The sequence below is a fragment of the Halictus rubicundus genome, chromosome 8 (genome assembly GCF_050948215.1).
Source record: "Halictus rubicundus isolate RS-2024b chromosome 8, iyHalRubi1_principal, whole genome shotgun sequence".
Lineage (NCBI taxonomy): Eukaryota > Metazoa > Arthropoda > Insecta > Hymenoptera > Halictidae > Halictus > Halictus rubicundus.
The window spans coordinates 5,750,743-5,769,129 of record NC_135156.1 but is presented as its reverse complement, the minus strand read 5'-3'; the positions used below and the strand labels follow the sequence as shown (position 1 = coordinate 5,769,129).

At 37.5% G+C, this 18,387-nt stretch overlaps 1 protein-coding gene across 1 annotated transcript in view; it reads left to right on the top strand.

The window, feature by feature from the left end:
* Nucleotides 1–1,467: 1,467 nt before the first annotated feature.
* Nachralpha4 (nicotinic acetylcholine receptor alpha4) overlaps nt 1,468–18,387 on the top strand; it is a 192,867-nt gene continuing 175,947 nt past the window's right edge. The window contains exons 1-2 of the mRNA XM_076792275.1: nt 1,468–1,539; nt 8,952–9,238. Coding sequence (XP_076648390.1) covers nt 9,032–9,238 — 207 coding nt within the window. The 5' untranslated portion in view covers nt 1,468–1,539; nt 8,952–9,031. The remainder of the gene's footprint in view (nt 1,540–8,951; nt 9,239–18,387) is intronic.

Below are 18,387 nucleotides of genomic sequence, written 5' to 3'. Positions count from 1 at the left end.
AAATGAAGAAATGAGATTTTTTTAAATTTTAGTGCAGGGGTATGAAAGAGGAATGACTTTGCAAGATTTTTTCACACGAAGTTGTAGGACGACAATTTTTCGGGTTTTTTATTCAGCGTTTCAGGAATTTTTGGGGTAACATTTTAATGCTTTTGCACTCTACAAATCCTAGTAAAATTGGGTTTATTTGAATTTAACAGAACGAAAATATATTTCTAAACCTCGTCAACGATTAGTATCACACCCCATGTGACCGATCGGTCACGTTGGCAATCAATGTGTTGATCGTCTCGTCGTAAACCCGGATCCATTCCAATACATTCTCTCGCAATCACGATTTCAGCTCTCCTCTTCCGAAAAAACAGGCCATAGTAAATAAGTAAAAATAATCATGATTCTGCAAATATTCTTCGAAGACAGAGTGTAATGATTTTATTAACTTACTATAAATTTCTTTGTCGCCAACGGAAAGTGTATACTTTATTACTAAATGTGAATTTGTAATTTGCAAATATCAATACTGCGTAACAAAATAAGAAGAATTCAGTGTATATGGGCTGCCACTTACACATTAATTATTATAATGTAAAGTCGTTAATATGTGTACGTTGTACACTATTGTGACCAATAATTTGGTCACCTACTGTATACTTTATAACTTTGTATTCGATGAAAAGAATTGTCAGTGATATAAATCTTTGTGTAAAACTTGACGGAAAATGGTGTACTTACTGGTACATTCACCCAACGTCCCTAGGATTACGGAGCACTGAAACCGACTAATTTACATTGCTTAAACAAACATGACAAGAATGTGTCTATCCAAATCTTTAGCCATTTTTATTCCAATTTCTACCCGAGGAAATACATTTGCTTAATAAATCTAGTGTGAAGAGAAATATAAAAGTTATTGAAACAGTGGCGTACAGTTAGAAAACAACGCGACCCTGCGAAACCGTGTGTAACGCGGATCGGGTTCAGCCAAGCAGAGCCAATTGAATCGGGTGAAAGATTCCCGAAACTCTCATCCTGTTATCTCGTCCCCATCAATTTATCGATTAAATCGTGCTGTTTACACGGATCGCAAGAAAGAGAGAAAAATGATCGTTCCGCGAACAAAGAAGCGTTTCGTGGGCGGAGCGTCAGGGTTTTTTTCCATCTGGCGTCTTGCGGACAACTGTACCAATGTCTCGCCTCGCGTGTGCACCGTGTAAATCGCGTTCCTGCGCGCGCACAATTGGTCCAGATTCGCGAGACCCCGGGGTAGTCTCCTCGCCCTTCGTTCTCTGGTTCTGGGGCGGGGGGTGGGGAAAGGGGGTTCCCCTGTTCCCCTATTCCCCTGTTACCCCTGTTACCCCTGTTCCCCTGGTTTTCTGGTACGTGTGCGTGCCCAGTGGCGCCGCCACCAGCGAAATCCTTCAACTCCGGACCAGAGGAGTCTTCACCCCCTTGGTTCAGTCGTGGGTGCAGTGCGTAAGGGTGTGCAGCGGTCACGGAAGCTGCTTGAAGACCGGCGTGGCTTGAGCGCGCGAGGGTTAGGTCAGTGTCTGTCAAATTGTCAACCGTGGAAATGGCACCAGTTTACCATACGCTTCACTCATTCCCATCGAGCAGAAATCGGATTTTTAATCGACGCGACGCGGCGCGACGGATTGCTTATTACCGGAGATTCCGTATCCCGCGAGGATTTCTCTTCAGGATTATGTTTTTGTGGATTGACGACACTAGTGATGAGAAGTTGGGAAAGAGTTTTCCGGAGTTTCGGATCGCTTATTTTTGTGCTCAGAGTGACCTTGGAGCTTTTCGAAGATTCCATGGGAATGGATGTTGCACTGTGATAGGGGGTGGCTTGTACGGAACGTAAACAGAACCGAGTTCTGTAGTTTCAGAAATTTTCGTCAATCCATTAGTTCGCATGTACAATACTTCTACAGAGTTGTTTCAGAGATTTGAAAATGTTCAGGATCCAGCTGTGGATTCTGCACCGCGAGAGCTTTCGAGAAGTCCGAATTTGATTTGCTTAAAAATGGTATGCTATGGAAGTTCAACAGGATACTATTTAATAAACATACCCGGTCGGATGAGAATAATTTGCGAATATAAACATGAACATTTTTGAACGATAGAAGTATTCGTTTCATAAGGGATATCTAAGTTATTATCGTCTTTTGTAGAGGTTTTCTACAATAACGTACGAATAGTAATTAAGAATTTTCATACCGTTTAAATCGATTAATCTTTCGTTCGATCTCCGGTATCGCGTATGTTCCTATAAAGCGCAACAATAAAAACGATAAATTAATGTCATTTTGACAAATTTTTACGCAGATGTGAGTTAGCAATGTCGAAATTTGTTCATTTTACTGACAAACCTATTCTGGTAAACTTTTTTGTCATTGTATAAATTTTAATATTTTAAAACAATTATTGACGAGGACTTTTATTTAGTATGACCCATATATAACTGTGCACAGATTTTACGCAGTTATATAATTTTTAACATAACTATATAGAATGTTGAAGTAGGAGTTCCGAAATTAGAAAACCAATTTAATTTGGCTTCTCCTAGATATATACGAATGTGTACAGATAATTTGAAAATCAATTATAGAATATGATTGTGTATATTCTTGTTTAATTGAAAAATGATTAGTGAGTGTTGAAGTTTGTTTAAAAAGAAGGTTTGTCCAATTTTTTAATAAAAATCATCGAAAACCATTTCTAGCAAATTTTTTAAATTCTCATTACATGTTAGAAATAAAATTAACTACGACATTAACACACTGATACATTTTCATCACCAAATGGCTATCTTCATATAGTTCTGTTTACAATGGTACATGTATGCACTCCTTCTCGTAAGATTTTCCTTCAAGAAAATTCTAATCAACCATTCATTAAATTTCCGTACCAATCAAATGATAATAATGAGGCAATTTAGAATGTTTAATCATCATTCATTAGCACGAAAAAGACAATTCTGAGGTATAAGATACTTCAATTTGATTTCTTCGGTGAACTATGAATATTAGCAGTGGCGTAAAACTTTTGAACCCTTAGTGTATATGCATGAATCATGTTATTAGTGGAGTTAGTGTTCCCGTGAAAATTGTTACGCCAATTGATCGAACGTGAATTAATAGATTGTCCGGAAAGTTTGTGACGTTTCTGACGCGAGGACTTTATGAGACCATCCGCTCATCATTGGACACTAATTGTAACATCCAGGTATTCAATGTGAACCGCGTAACTTGATTATGCCCACTTTCAGTAGACGAATTCGAAATGATATTTTTCTCGTTTTCAATAATTCCATTTAATCGAGTTCACAGGCATTGTGATTTTCAAATAATTGTTTCAAACGAAAATACATGTTGCAGTAACCAAAACGTACAATAACATGTGGTATTGTTATATATAATATTCGTTCATTAAAGCTGTATTATGAAATAATGGTCAGCAAATATTGATCAAGTAGTTTAGTAAAAAAACACGCAACTCTCGACTGCTCTGTTATGTTTGCTAATTTACGCGACGCAATTGATTCCATCGATTTTCTTTGTTGTCTTAATAAAACAAATACTCCGCTCCGTAAATCACTCGATAAACTTAAATTGCTCTTCTGTGTATATTATTCACACTTTATTAACATGGTAACTCGAAGCGTTAAAGTAATTACTTTCTGTATCAATAAATATTAACTGAATTTGTTCTTCAAAGATTATAGTATATTTTTATATTTAAGAGGGGGGGGGTGGGGGGAGTGAGAGAGAGCGAGAGAGAGAGAGAGCGAGAGAGAGTATCTGTAAACTGTGTCCAACTAGAAACGAGTTGCTATAATGTGCCGTGTTGAATTACAAACAATACATGCGTGTGTGTGAGCGTGGAGAAGGTGGTCAGTTTCAAAAGATAAATACGACACACTAAAATTTCTTTTTTATTACTGCAATTTCGATGCCGTTTACGTCGACAGTTGTCTTGTTTAACGGAAAGAAATTTTTCTATTCGTACCCGCATCTATCAAACAATCTGCGAATATAAATTACTTTCATAATTGCTACATATAAAAACCTTTAAGTACTCAAAACGAATGTGGTTGAGTAAAATGAAATGATTTGCACGTAAACTCGAATGTTCTATCTAAATGAACGGTATATACTCAGCATTAAAAGTTGAATGACGAGTTAATTAAGCAAGAATTATGTGGCGTATTTGCTTTTATTGCGCAAGATATTGTTCGAATAAAATTCGAGAACTGTGAATTTTCTATTTGCGAATACAGAATCACGCGAACACGTTCATAGCTCAAATGTTTAAACATCAACACAGGGAATGGCAATTGCTTGTTTAAAAGTAATAATAACAAGACTGCTCTCCTAAATAGATTGCATTGTTTTATTCTACAAATTTTCAAAAGACTTTGTACACAAACAACCGAGCACTAAAACCAACTAGTTTGTATTGCCTTGGAAAAATAAGAAGATAACATAAATATAAAGATTAATATAATAAGTTTATTGGGAAATTACACATCCTTTTTTACGAAATACGTCATGAATTAGTAAATGTAGCGTCTCTACAATTTTAATAATTCTAAAATAAAAAATCTAATATCCGTCATTTTAACGGATAATATTGTGCACCTTTTAATAATTTCGTCTTCGAAGACGTACGATGCGATGAGTTCTTATTCCAAATATCGACCCATATATGAAATATGGGACTGCGGTAAGCGTTAACTTTTGTCTGATGAATGAATGGGTATTCTACTGCATCGAAGAAATTTACTGCTAGTACGCCCCATAGTCTTTTGTTCCAGGACGTATAATGTTTTTCAATCGGACAACACCGTGCGAAAAGAGTTGCCGAAACCTGACCAAGTTTCATCGGCGAATATTTTCTCGAACGAGTGTGCGTGCGCGTGTGTGTGTGTGTGTAAAGGGATCAAGAACGAAGACGTGGTTGTTAAGGATTCGGTGGTGTGCGACGACGGCGGAGGAAAAGATTCTCTCTCTCTCTCTCCGTGCCTCTTTTTCTTTTAGAAAGAAGGTCACCTTTTCTGAAGGGGGCGCGATTATCCAAAATAAAATATCGTTGACCTAGTTAGCAGCGTAAAAGTAATTAGACATTCGCGGTCTGGCCTCTGTGCAGAGACCAGTCAGGGAGTGTAGGCGAGAGAGCCGGAGTGTTGATCGATCCTTGGTCGTTGGTGAGCGCATGTACGCACGATCCATCGTAAATTCACGTTTCCACTTGTGTATCGGTGCGTGCGGTGACATCCGCTTGAAATACGACACGCGGAACACCCATTCGAGAGCTACGATGCCTCGAAGAGGAGCGAATTTAGTCTCTTACGGGTCATTCAAATCCCTGGTCACACGGGGACAAATAATTGCAGGACTTCCCAATGACAGCTCGCATTCATTGTTCCTTTCTGTGACTGATAGCCGAAAACTCATAACGCGCGGGGCTGAAAAAAAAACCGCGTGGATACTGCAAATATTAATTAGAACCTTCGGTCTCGAATTTTGTTAAATTCATAGGGGACAAAGTGAGGCAAAAGAAGTCTTCCTGCACCCTTTAAAATTGAGTAACTCGAGTTTTTTCAAGAACTTGGAAGGAATAGTTTGCTACATGATGTGTAAATAAAATTTTTATGAAATTTTAAGTGGCAGGAATTGCGAGAAGCATAGTATATATTCGGTCCTCTTCTGAGCCAGTAACGAAAGTGAAAAAAATATGGTTTGTAGATTTACGTTCGGTATCACTTTTTCAGAATTCTATTCAACCAATTGTATATAATTCCTGGCTGCAAGTAACTTCCTTTTATTAACAGTTATGTATCTTTACAACGATCCTGAACTAAATCTTATTTATGTATTTATTTTTGCAACCGAACGAATTTATATTACAGCGTATTTATGTATGTGCTGAAAATTTTATCGCAATCGGTCAAAGTTGTCCCGAGCTACAAATGGCCAAAGACTGTAAAAATCGCAGCATTTCGCGACTCTCAACCTATAACTGTATACAACAGACATAAATCTAGCAAACGTATTTTTTCAATTTTCGTAAAAGGTCGTGAAAAAGATCGTAAAAAACGATCTTTACTATTGCCTTCCGCGATTCCGGCCAAACGCAATTTTTCCAAAAATTTTTGTGTACAACTGCTAGTAAACTAATCCGTCTCGTATCAGGAAAAAATCTAGTCAATTCGTGGAAGAATGTTATATAGAGCAAAGAGCAATTTTCAAATAAAATGGAATGAATGAATAAAAATGGCACATGACAATACGTTTGAATACAACGTAGGAAACGTGCAGAAGGGGCTACGTAAAGATGTCCGTAAAATATGGCGGTGGTTCGTTCAGAATTTTATATTTCATACTTAATCTTAAGAATACTAAAATGTTGATGATGCTGTCTTTCATTGACTGCAAGATTCCTAGTGATGAAAATGAAATACAAATATTGCTCATGACTATCCAGGTACACAGTTTCGTGTATTTCTAAAAATATTAGAAATTAATTTCATATTTCATTTCAATTTCAGAGGTCAAATAAAATGTACGATATAAAATGTACGAAATATGTATTTATTGTCTGTGTGACGGATAATGTTGCCTATACTTTTGCTAAACATAGCCTTGATGGAACATTGAAATTTCCTGGCAGGGGGGGGGGGATTTAATATCTCAGTGGCAGAGCCACTGAGATAATCCTAATCTTAACACTGATGAGTACTTTACTTGAACTAATCAGACAAGCTCCATAACGATCGTTGAAAATCGGATTAAACGCTGTCAGATATAGACAGAAATTTACATCCGGCGGTTATCTCGTCGAATTGCACCGTACTTTCCTGTAATGGCGTTCCGCGTGATACGCGAATCAATCAGTCGTTGGTCGATTCGCGATGCACCGCTTCGGAAATGATGGGTTCAGCACTTCGTTGTCCTTTAATAGCAACGCTTGCGCTCGCCTATGTTTTTGTTTGTGATAAATTAACCATGCCTGTGCTCTCTGCCTCGTTTCTAACAGTTACTCACATTTCTATTCAACGTATTCAGCAGGAGTCTCGCAGTGGGCCGTGTATCTATGAAACAGGTGGAATTAATTGAAAAATTGTCACGTCATGAAATTGGTCGAAACTATGGTTAGGGACCCAATTACTGTGGGGGTACCAATTACCGTGTCTATATTAATTATAATATTTAATCATTTGTTTTTAAAACATAATGAATATTAAAATAGAGATATATCACATATGTATATGATTCTCATGAAAAAAATTTAATATCTCTTTTTTAATATTTATTACTTTCTACTGCATGTTGTAGCCGGATGCTACGAAGTTATGACATTGGTTACCAAAAAGAGACCGAATTCTAAAGCAGCATTCGAATGCTATGTGAACTATGTTCATTGTGTGACATCATGCTGTATCGTCAGCCATGCCTCTAGAAGCGATCTGCTGCTGGTAAACGATGAATCGAATAATCAAAGCTTGTGCTTCTATTATGGCAGAAATAATTGACAGAGCATTACAATTCACGATTGTTCGTTGTAGACAATGCATTATCGACGATGAACATTACCTTGAATGTTTATTAATATGCACAGTACATTCGCAGAATGCTGTATTACAGCTTCGTCAGTTTTTGCGTGTGACGAGTGACAATGTCAATTCGTGTGGGATACATTTTAGTATTTATCATGATAGATATTACACTGTAAACAATACGGAGTACAGACAGGTAAATAAATTAGAATCACTTCGCAAATAATTAAGTAATTAACAATGCCAGAGGATTATATTTATTTCCATTAGTTCTGTTACACATTGATTGCACCCATTCAGTCATAATTACTCGTTATTCAGAAATTACAACAGTTAGTCCGTAATCGAGATATATCTAGTCGAGAATTAATGTTTAACTAACACGTATAATAGACCATTCTAAATGGAATAACCCTTTTATTTAAAAAGAAAATGCACATTCATTCGTTTGTGAAATTTGAATTTTAAATGGCCTAGTGACTTTTGGGTCACAATAAAATGTACTATAGTACTATAGAACTGCACAAACTCTTTTTCGCAATTCAAAAACTCGCAATACTTGCGCATGTTAAAGAGCACGTTTTGAACGTAGTAATGGACATTTAATTTCTAAGTAATTATCAAAGACCTTCGAGATTAAGCAAGAAGAATGGAAAGAAAAGACGCAAAGTGTCTCCGACGATCTATCGTTAGAAGATGTAAATTGGATGTGTAGCGTGCTCTGGATTTTAATTTAACTTCATTTATCGCACATCGGTTCCGTGTTAATGTATATTAAGAGAGTTGCTGTAATCGTATTTTCCGAGACATTAAAAAGCTATTAATACTGTCGTGGAGCTTACACTAAGTTCCAAGACATCCATTTTCATCTAATTGGACTTTCATGTTCCGGAAAATGTATTAACTAAAACTAAAGGAAGTTGTGGAAAACAAAACGTAAATTGCTTTTTTCTAAAAGAAAAGGCTATTAGTTTTCTGCTACCATTTGACACTTTCACTTCGTACGCTTTGCATGAATTAATTCGTCGGTCGTGGTGTATTGTGTACACTTACCGCTATTTATTTACTTTTTATTTTTACTTTCAGATTTGTAAGATTAGGTGAACATAAAATGGGGCAAAGTAAAAATCTCCGAAACTCCGAAAAAATGCATATTTCTCAAAGATTTCAGCAGTGAGCAATTTGTCGGAAGTGATGTTCTTAATTTTTTCAGATTTTTTTTTTGTAAAGAGCATCGTTTCTGTAGGTTTGAACTATGCCATACTTAAATTTCATTAAAATCGGCGTCGTACACTGTAAGGATATTGTCCCCTGTAAGGCGATTTTGCATAAATGATAATAATAATGATGATAATGTGAATTAATATTAACTGTGCTTGATTTGTTACAGATTTGTGACTCACGGTTCGTGTTGTGGGAGGGTTAAAGGGGTGACGCGTGTGTCGGTCATAGTGGAGGAGTCAGGGGACCATGATGCCCCCCATAATAGGGGAAACACTTCGCGTATGGTTTCTCTCGGCATTAGTGGTACATGGTGTTGTCGCTGGCAATCCGGATGCCAAGCGTCTTTACGACGATCTTCTATCTAATTACAATAAACTAGTGCGCCCCGTAGTGAATACCTCGGACGTGCTGCGTGTGTGCATCAAATTGAAACTGTCGCAGCTCATCGATGTGGTGAGTCTTAATTAAGATCAATATCGGGGAACATTTTTATCGAATTCACGATTCCGGACTATAACCTGGGACGCGTTTATTTTCTGGTTATGTATGCGATTAACATCGCAAGTTTGTTGATTATTAATCGCTTGTAATTGATCACGATTAACGATTAAATTGGCCGTATTGCACGTGGCGATTTAATTAAATCTTTAATGATTAATATTTATATACAACAATTTACATCGTTGCGATAAGCGCTAGACTGTTCTTATTAAAAGGAATCTTGTCAATTCGGTGACAAGTGAATACATTCATAATTTAAACTACGTAATAAAAAAAAACTAATCGATACTGACGTGCAAAAAATTTGTGTCATACAATCGATGCAGAATTTTGTTTATTTTGCATGAAGATCCGCAGTCCAATAATAAAGAAAAAAAAAATGTTGACTTAAGCATGGAAAATGTTTTTCATGTTTTATAAATTACTCCGAACGAAAGGTATCGTGGAATTTTTCAAAATGTTAGATCTGCAACGCACTGACGACAAAATCTTTTTATAGAAGCATTTTTAATCATTCTATAGGCAGATTTTCTTCTTACTCGTTTGTCTGTTAATTCAGGGCTCGTCACGAAGAAAACTGATTGGGTGTTGAGGCGCCTGTAGATCGAATGGAATCTCAGATAATCCGTGTTTCATCACACGTGGGATTACTGTCTTGATCGAATGGCAGAAAAACGCCCGACGGTGAATAATTACGGGCGCTCGTGAAACTGTATAAAACCGCAGGTCACGGCAAATGTAATTCTACACCACAGAATCTACTCTATACAAATACTGTTGAAAAGTTTTCATTTATTTACAACAGTTAAGGGGTTCTACATTTTCCTAAATGAAGCATATAAGGAACAGAATTTGTTAGAAATGAAAAATAACGGTTTGCTTCGATCTCTGAGCAAAGTATTGTGACATTATCTTTATCGTCGCTCTTCAATTATGCACAGTAGCCAATCGATAATTACTCGTCAAATAACTACCCATTAGGGAAGCCCCTCGCTCTCATTATCATCTAGTGTGACACCCCTCCCCCCCACCTATCCATATGTTTGATCGTAACGAAAACGCAGTTAAACGAACGACGCGACGAGGAGAGCAGGCGATTGACCTACCGATAACTACCCGTTTCCAGAAAGAGCTCGACCCCAGATCCCCAAGAACTAGTAGTTATCGAACCGCTGAGTATATTTACAAAAGGGAGAATTCGAAAGGCGTATACACAGTCAATGTCTACTTCATACCATGCGTGCTCAATGAATTTTCAAACTGGAAGAAAGTTTGATACTACACGTTTTTTTGAGTGAGGAGATACCACAGTATGTACACTTGTACTATACTTTCCATCACACTGTGTAAATATACAGGATGAACAACCTAACACGATACATTGGGTCCATATGCAAACTAAAAATTTTCTGCAGCAATTGCAATAAATAGCAACCACATAGAAAGTTCTTCCTTTCTTTATCAATTTTATTAAGTTGAAAACAATATATATACATTAATAAAATTAAAAGATTTGTTTGCTATCTTAAATTTTTCCTACTCAATTTTCTTAATGCATAAAATCCGCAGGCTATTCTGATATTATTACTGCATAAGAATTACTTATTAGCAACAGGAAAAAATTGCAGAAACGTGCATGTATTTATAGCGTTTAAAAGTCATAAAACGTGCATAAAATACACACTTTAATAATGCCGCATACCGTGTCACATTCCCTTTAATTTCTTGAAACCATTCATAGAGGAAATTAAACCCCATTTCACGTCGATTTATTTAAACTTCACTATAAAAACGTTTACCTATTTCAACTTCCGGAGTATAATATCTGGATGACGGATTTGATGCATTTATGAGCAAAATGAGTAGCTCTAATTTGGAACAGTAGAGAGATTAAGAGAATTCAACAGCCTTAATATGTTACTTTCGACCTGTGACGATTTTGCATTTATATTCTATCATTTTCTTTTAATTTAACACTAAACCTACCACGGTGAAATGACCGTTTTATATTTTCCAATGATTGAAACTATAAAAATTCATTTGTGGAAAATAATGGAATAAATTTCCTTGTCCAAGCATCTATTATGTTGAAAATTGTAGACTTCAATTATAGTGTTGCCATTTTTGTAAGGCAATATTTACCAGATACTTTTGAAGCTGATACGTTTAGTGTTGAAAGGTTAATAGTGCTCCTCTACATCGCAGTTATAAACTGTTTAATAACGTTGCTCTACATCGTAGTTATGAATTGTGTTAAAGTTTTACAAAATATAAAACATCGCACAGGAAACTAGAAACTTGAGAGAAGATTGTTCCCTGCATCGGTAACAATCACACGCAAACAACAATCTAAGAAATTCGGCTAAACTTGGCTTGAGTTCGACTATCAAAAACGAAAACGGAATCTTCGTTTATGAAACTACGTAGTCTTAGGGGGTTCTCGAGGAATCTATTCTGCCATGTTTCGCCTAGAGAATATTCGAATCTACATACGTATGCAGCTATTTGCGATGCCAGCGTGGATAGTGAGGCTGGTTTCCATTGCGGAGATGATCTATCATAAGCAGTGCACTTTATATGCAATCCTCGCGATATACGGGCCAGGTATTCGCAACAGGAACGTACCGGGGTCGAAGTTCTCGAGGACTTCCGATTGAATTCCATCAGAGTTCATTATGGCGTATTAGGGAGTCCCTCCGGCAAGGTGATCCATTGATCACGAATTGTGTTCGGAAGTTTGGCCAGGGAAAACGATCGGAGGGAGTTTCACGATTTTATGAATGAGGGAATAGCCACCGTTCGAGTGATTAGTGGAAGCATAACTTCCGGATCCGAGAAACGAATCGTGAATCATTTTATTTGAACATTTCTTGGTTATCGGAAGGAGTCCAGTGAGCTGAATGATTTACGCAAGATGCTCGGTAACAGATGGGACAAAAATTACTGGGGTTATTCTTTAGGAAAATATCCGATGAGCATCTAGAAGATAGAATGTATTATCACGACACAGCATCTTAACCTTATGCCTGACGATATATGATCTTTTCGTTACGAACATAGTTATAGGTTATGCGGCAAAGTAAAAATTCTATGCTGCCTGAATGTTAAAGTTGCTCGTTGCGCGTCACGGAAGTTCGCTTAGTTTAATTATGATTGTTGTAGCCGTTGAGTTTCCGGGCACAGCATTGTCATTTGAGTCACTGATATCCGCAACAGCCACCGCATTGCATTGATATAACCCGCAGTGTGGCGAAATTTTCGATGACGAAGTGGTGAAACAGTGACGCGGCAAATATTTGTTTGTTTTACTTGCGACCCCCGTGGAAACTCTACCAATGCACACACGCTAAAAGTGCTCGAGCGAGGAAAGCCCGTAGGGGGTAAGAAAAGTAGGCAAAGAGTGTGAGAGAGTCAGAGAGAGGGGGGAGAGAGAGAGAGAGAGAGAGAGAGAGAGAGAGAAACAAGGTGTAGCTATAAGAACGGGGGAGACAGGTGTATTGCCCAGGGAAATGTAAACAAAGAACGTTTTCCGAACGTGTCAGTTGAATGAGCAATGGTTATGGCGAAAGTTCTACAACGGTAGGTCCACGAGTATCACGAATGCAACCGTGCATTCCCAGATTGTCGACTATTTGTCAGGAGAAGTTTCTGTAAGCTCCTGGTATCGTATTCTCACAGGAAGACCGACACCTGTGAAAATATACGTCTATACCGACGAGAAACGTTCTCTATCAATAATGGTAGAAAACTCTGCCGGAAATTTATATCTCTATCTGGTGAGCGTTGTCCCTTTGTTAAGGTCTCTGTCGATCTCGCGGGAGAATATAGTGCAAGTTCTACGTATGTATACGAAATAAATGTGTTGTACAGTCGGGTATCCTGAAACGATCTAATTCGTTCTAGAACCTTGTTCGTTTCAGCCTAACTGCGGATCTTCATGCAAAATAAAAATTGTCTCCACCAATTGTCAGACAGAAGAGCCAAAGAGAAATTGCTTTTCGTAGAAAATTAATTTCAAAATTTTCCCTACTCATCTTTTCTCACGAATGTATAAAATCTACTGTATAATTACAGCATTCGTTCGTTATAGGATACATGCACAGCGTGTAAAAAGTTTTCAGCCACGGACCGTACACTTTTCAAAATTATGAAATAATCGCTGGTAGGTAACGTAGTAATAATATTTTTAAAAATTTTTATAAAATATTAGTGTTCATATACAAATTTCATTCACTGTATGTGTTTCGTGAAATTCGATTGTTTTCAACTTTTCGACGGTACGATTGTCTGAGCAACTTTCTTCTGTGGTGCCGTACTAAATATGATGCATCAATGGGTTTAGCTTATAAATAAGGAATTGCATTTCCAATCGTAAGGAGGCACTTACAGGGATGCGGGCCACTGGTCATAGTACTCAAGAGGGGATGAAAATGACCCGTGAAGTGGTCTGCAGGAATACCGGGACGCACTCAGCAGTCTCCTCAGCACACTCCAGACTGTTGTGTCGTATTTGGAGGTTTACGACGCGTTAATTTCTATCGAGTTGCCAGCTGAAACACTGAACGCATACGTGTTTGCTAGAACCGAAAAGCAATAAATTAACTTCGAAGACCAATGGTGATTAAACATTTGAAAATTCCGCTTGTGCGTACTATACAGGAATCAGCAGGTCCCATTAGTTCGCATCAGCAACCTGTCTCTGTTATAATCTCCAACAGGATGTGTACGCGCGCCGCAACGAATTATAGAAAATATGACCCACATGTCAAAAGTAATAACTCGGTTTAACAATACGATACCGTTCGCTCTGGCGCATCGCATGTTGAAAACACCATTTGAAACTCTTAAAAACGATTGGTTGTGTAACAAACGCGTACTGAACAACCACACAATTGTTTGTGAAATTTAACACGAGCGCTGTATAAAGTATCGAATTCAATTACCCCGAAAACGATGCTTTGTAAACAAATTTCACCGTCATGTTATCAATCTACCTTGTATTGTACAGTATCCAGTTCGGATTTGCTATACAAGTAGCCTTGTGTTTATTACACGACTAACGAAACTTATCATGGAAGTGGACAACTGAAAAATATAAAATACGTATTATGTTTTAATTATTTACGATATAATTCTGATCTGACGTATAATTTTATATATTTTAAAAACACCTTATGTGACAAGTTCAGTACTCGGAGAGCCATTCCTACATAATTTATAAAGCCCATGCATGTTTCAATTACATTACCGCGTACAATCTGTAGGTGTCAAAATATTTTAATCATCCCTTTCATAGTCAGATTTGACAGTCACCGTCATTAATGGAGTTCTGCGAATATTTAGACGTAGGCGCAAGCGATGCATCCGGCAGTATTTAATCGTGCCCGAGGATGATTTAATTTGATTTGCTGGACGAAGCGTACGATCCACTGGGGTTACCATAGATAGTTGCCGAACAGGTGCTGGCATATTTGGTTCATTTACCATGCGGTTAATGATATCCGTGGGGGCGCTAGTCCCAACTCCCAACGGGTTTACTTTTTAATGAATGATTTGCCTTTTAGTTAATTGAAAGTTATCAGCCTTGAGATGCACTGTTAAGAACCGCAACATTGCGGCAATTTGATAATTCTTAATACGTGAATATGACCTAGTAATAATATCTAGATTGTTAATATCCAAAGTGTAACGACAATTGGTCAATCATTCTACCACAAAAGTATTTAACTAATTAATTCTTTTGCGTTACTTATAATTTACGATTTATATCGTTGTTATTATAATAATTCTTTTATTCATCTTCGACATTTTCTGATAATTATTTTATCATTTTTTTTTAGTTTTTAATCTTCGAGTAATGGCATTTCGTGTAAAGGCAATGTTAGTTTAGGTTTTAGTAAAAATTATTGGAGTATCATAGCCTCTAGGACCCAAAACAAGTTCAACGAAGTTAAGTTTTCTGCTTATTCTGAAATGTGAAATGGTCATTAACTGAAAATGCCATCATCAAGCAAAGATAGTATTTTTGGTCGTAATTTAAATGAATGTTCAAAATTAATCTGTAAAATCAGGGAAAACTCATTTCATGAAAATATGAGTATTTCAATTTTACGAAATAATTTTATGCTTATTAATTTTTGGAAATGCATTTTTGGATCAAGTGAAATGAAACAGTAAATTGTTGAAGCGATTGGCTTTTTCATTTGCGAAAATGTTCTCCGTGGCTTAGTAAAGGAGTTATTGAACGAAAAACACGGACCAATCACAGAGCGGCTACAGCGGACAGATTCTGGCTTGGCCAATGCCAACGTTGCGCTAAGTGTAGCCGCGCTCTGATTGGCCCTTGTTTTTCGTTAATAACTCCTAAACAAAGCCGCGGAGAACATTTTAGCAAAGGAAAAAGTTAATTCAAATGACCCCAGTAACCTCCCCTTCCAATGAAGTACAACATTTTTAGGGCACCCTGCGCATACTCTTTCTGTTAGTATTACGGGTACCCATAAGTAATCAATTATTTGCAAAGAATTTGTTTTGCCTTTAGTTCTGTACCGATCGTTGAAGAGGAAACACGTATTCTTTTACAGTTTCCGGTAAAGCAGCCTGTGTTCAAAATATTCTAACAAGTATAATTTTTTTTTACAACCCTGTAATAAAATGGCAGCGTCCGTACCTTCCGAGGATCATATTCGTCATTGCATACTTTTTCATTTTCATGCGGGATTTAATGCAACGGTAACAACAAAGAAAATTTGCGATGTTTATGGAGATGTATTGAAGGTCAACAAGTGTCAACGTTGGTCCAGAAGGTTTGCTGCTGGTGATTATGATCTCTCTGACAGGCCTCCAAGTGGACGACCAGTTGAAATTGATAATGACACCCTAAAATCTCTAGTGGAAGCTGATCCAAAATTAAGTATGCAAGAATTATCGAGAGGCCTTGGGTCCACATGGTCAACTATACAAAGGCACCTACACGAAATGGGAAAGACATATAGGCAAGGAATATGTGTACCGCATCAATTATCTGAGACCAACAAGAATATTCGTCGATCAATTTGCACTTCATTGCTATCCAGATTTCGTAGAGATCCATTTCTTAGCAGATTCGTTACCGGAGATGAAAAATGGATTCTTTATGATAACATAAAGCGTTCCAAGCAATGGCTTTCTGCAAATCAAACCGCAATATCAACCCCTAAACCTTAGCTTATCACTTAGAAAGGTGTTACTGTGCATTTGGTGGGACTGTCGCGACATAATTGACTTTGAGTTGTTGAAACCTGGAGAAACAGTTACTGCTGAGTTGTATTGTCAGCAATTACAATGGCTGTATTCAGTACTATTGAAAAAGAGGTCATTTTTAGTCCACAGGAAAGGTGTAATACTGCATATTGACAATGCCCGGCCCCATACAGCGACACTCACTCAGGAAAAAATCAAAGAATTGCAATGGGAAGTTTTACCGCACCCCCCGTACTCACCGGATATTGCTCCCTCCGACTATCATCTTTTCAGATCTCTGGAGCATTATTTAAGAAATAAAACATTCACTTCTGTAGAAAATGCAAGGAGGCACCTTGAGTCATATTTTGCTTGACGAACCCTGGATTTCTATAAGAGGGGGATTGAAAATTTGCAGGGAAGATGGCAAACTGTCCTTGATTATGATGGAGATTATGTAATAAATTAAGGGGGCCGGCAGGGTTTGAAATCCATATGCTTATGCATGGGTCAAAACCTTTTCAAACTATCGCTTCAATATTGCAATGAGCAGTTTAAAAGTGGTCACTTGTGTTTCCTAAAAGTCCAATTTATGTCTGTATAGAGCCCAAATTTCGAATTTCTACCTCATCGCGGAGTAATTAACAATATTCGGCAGAAAATTCGAATTCTGAAGCAAGTATGACGTCACAAGATGGCTGCCGCTGAGAGATTCTCTTAATTTCGCGAGATTTAGTGTTCGTATCGAAAAAAGGGCTCTATACAGACGTAGCAAAGACATGTACAAACACGATGGTATGCATTTTTAATTAATTACTTATTTATTTAAGACGTAAAATGTCTAGAAAAAAAGGCATAGCGTAACATAGCGTGACAGTCAAGGCCAAATGCATGCCGGCCCCCTTAAGATATAAAAACTTGAATTGACTACAAAGTTTGTTTTAAATTTCAAAATAATTAATGACTTATGGGTCCCCCTAATATTTATTTGAAAACGGTCACTCATTGGTGTTCGGTCACTTACTGGTAGGCTATCTCGGGAGTGTGGTTGGTGTAAAACAGATCATCGCGTTTGTTATAACCTGCGGGTAGGATTTAAGTTGTCTACGGGACTACCAGCTATAAGAAACTGTTGTTGAGTAGAAAGTTGCCATCGTAAAGTCTACAACGAGGGCAAGCCCAAAGTTCACGTTCCCAGTGGACCTCTTACTTATTGCAACGTATCTTCAGGTTTACGATACATTAAAAGTTATTGAATACACGAAAAGTTAGACCTAGACCATAAAAGTGGCCATGCTTATCAAAAGTGTAGAATAATAATGCAACTTCCACGGGATTGATTCACTACTAGTCGTCAGCTGAAAAATAACGCTTGTCAAAACTCCCTGCAGTACAATGCTGTTGACTCATCTACATACATCACGAACCTAGTCTTTCTACGGTCAGCGTGGTCGGTGAGGTCACAAAAAATAGTAGAACTGTACGATCTATGTCGGAGCACGGACCCGATGATTGCGCTTAGATTAAGACACTTGCTACGAATTTGCTCCACTCAAAAAACTGGAATATAAAATAAATTTACAATTGATTATGAGAACCACGAATTAATTTGTACACCTAGTAAGCATTTTGTGGAACAAGTCAATTCACTTTAGCTATACTGTTCTGTTCTTACATCGAATTTCCTCCACTCGCATATTCTTTTGGATCTCCTAGAATGACTGAAGCCCTCATTTCAACCAGAAATTCTCACGATCCCCAATTATCCGCTCTGCCGTATCGAGACAATGACCTATTGATGACACGAACGGCATTCACGTGATTAAAACTCCCGTTTCGTGAGGACGACTTCTACAAAACCGTTGCCGCCAATCTTTCAA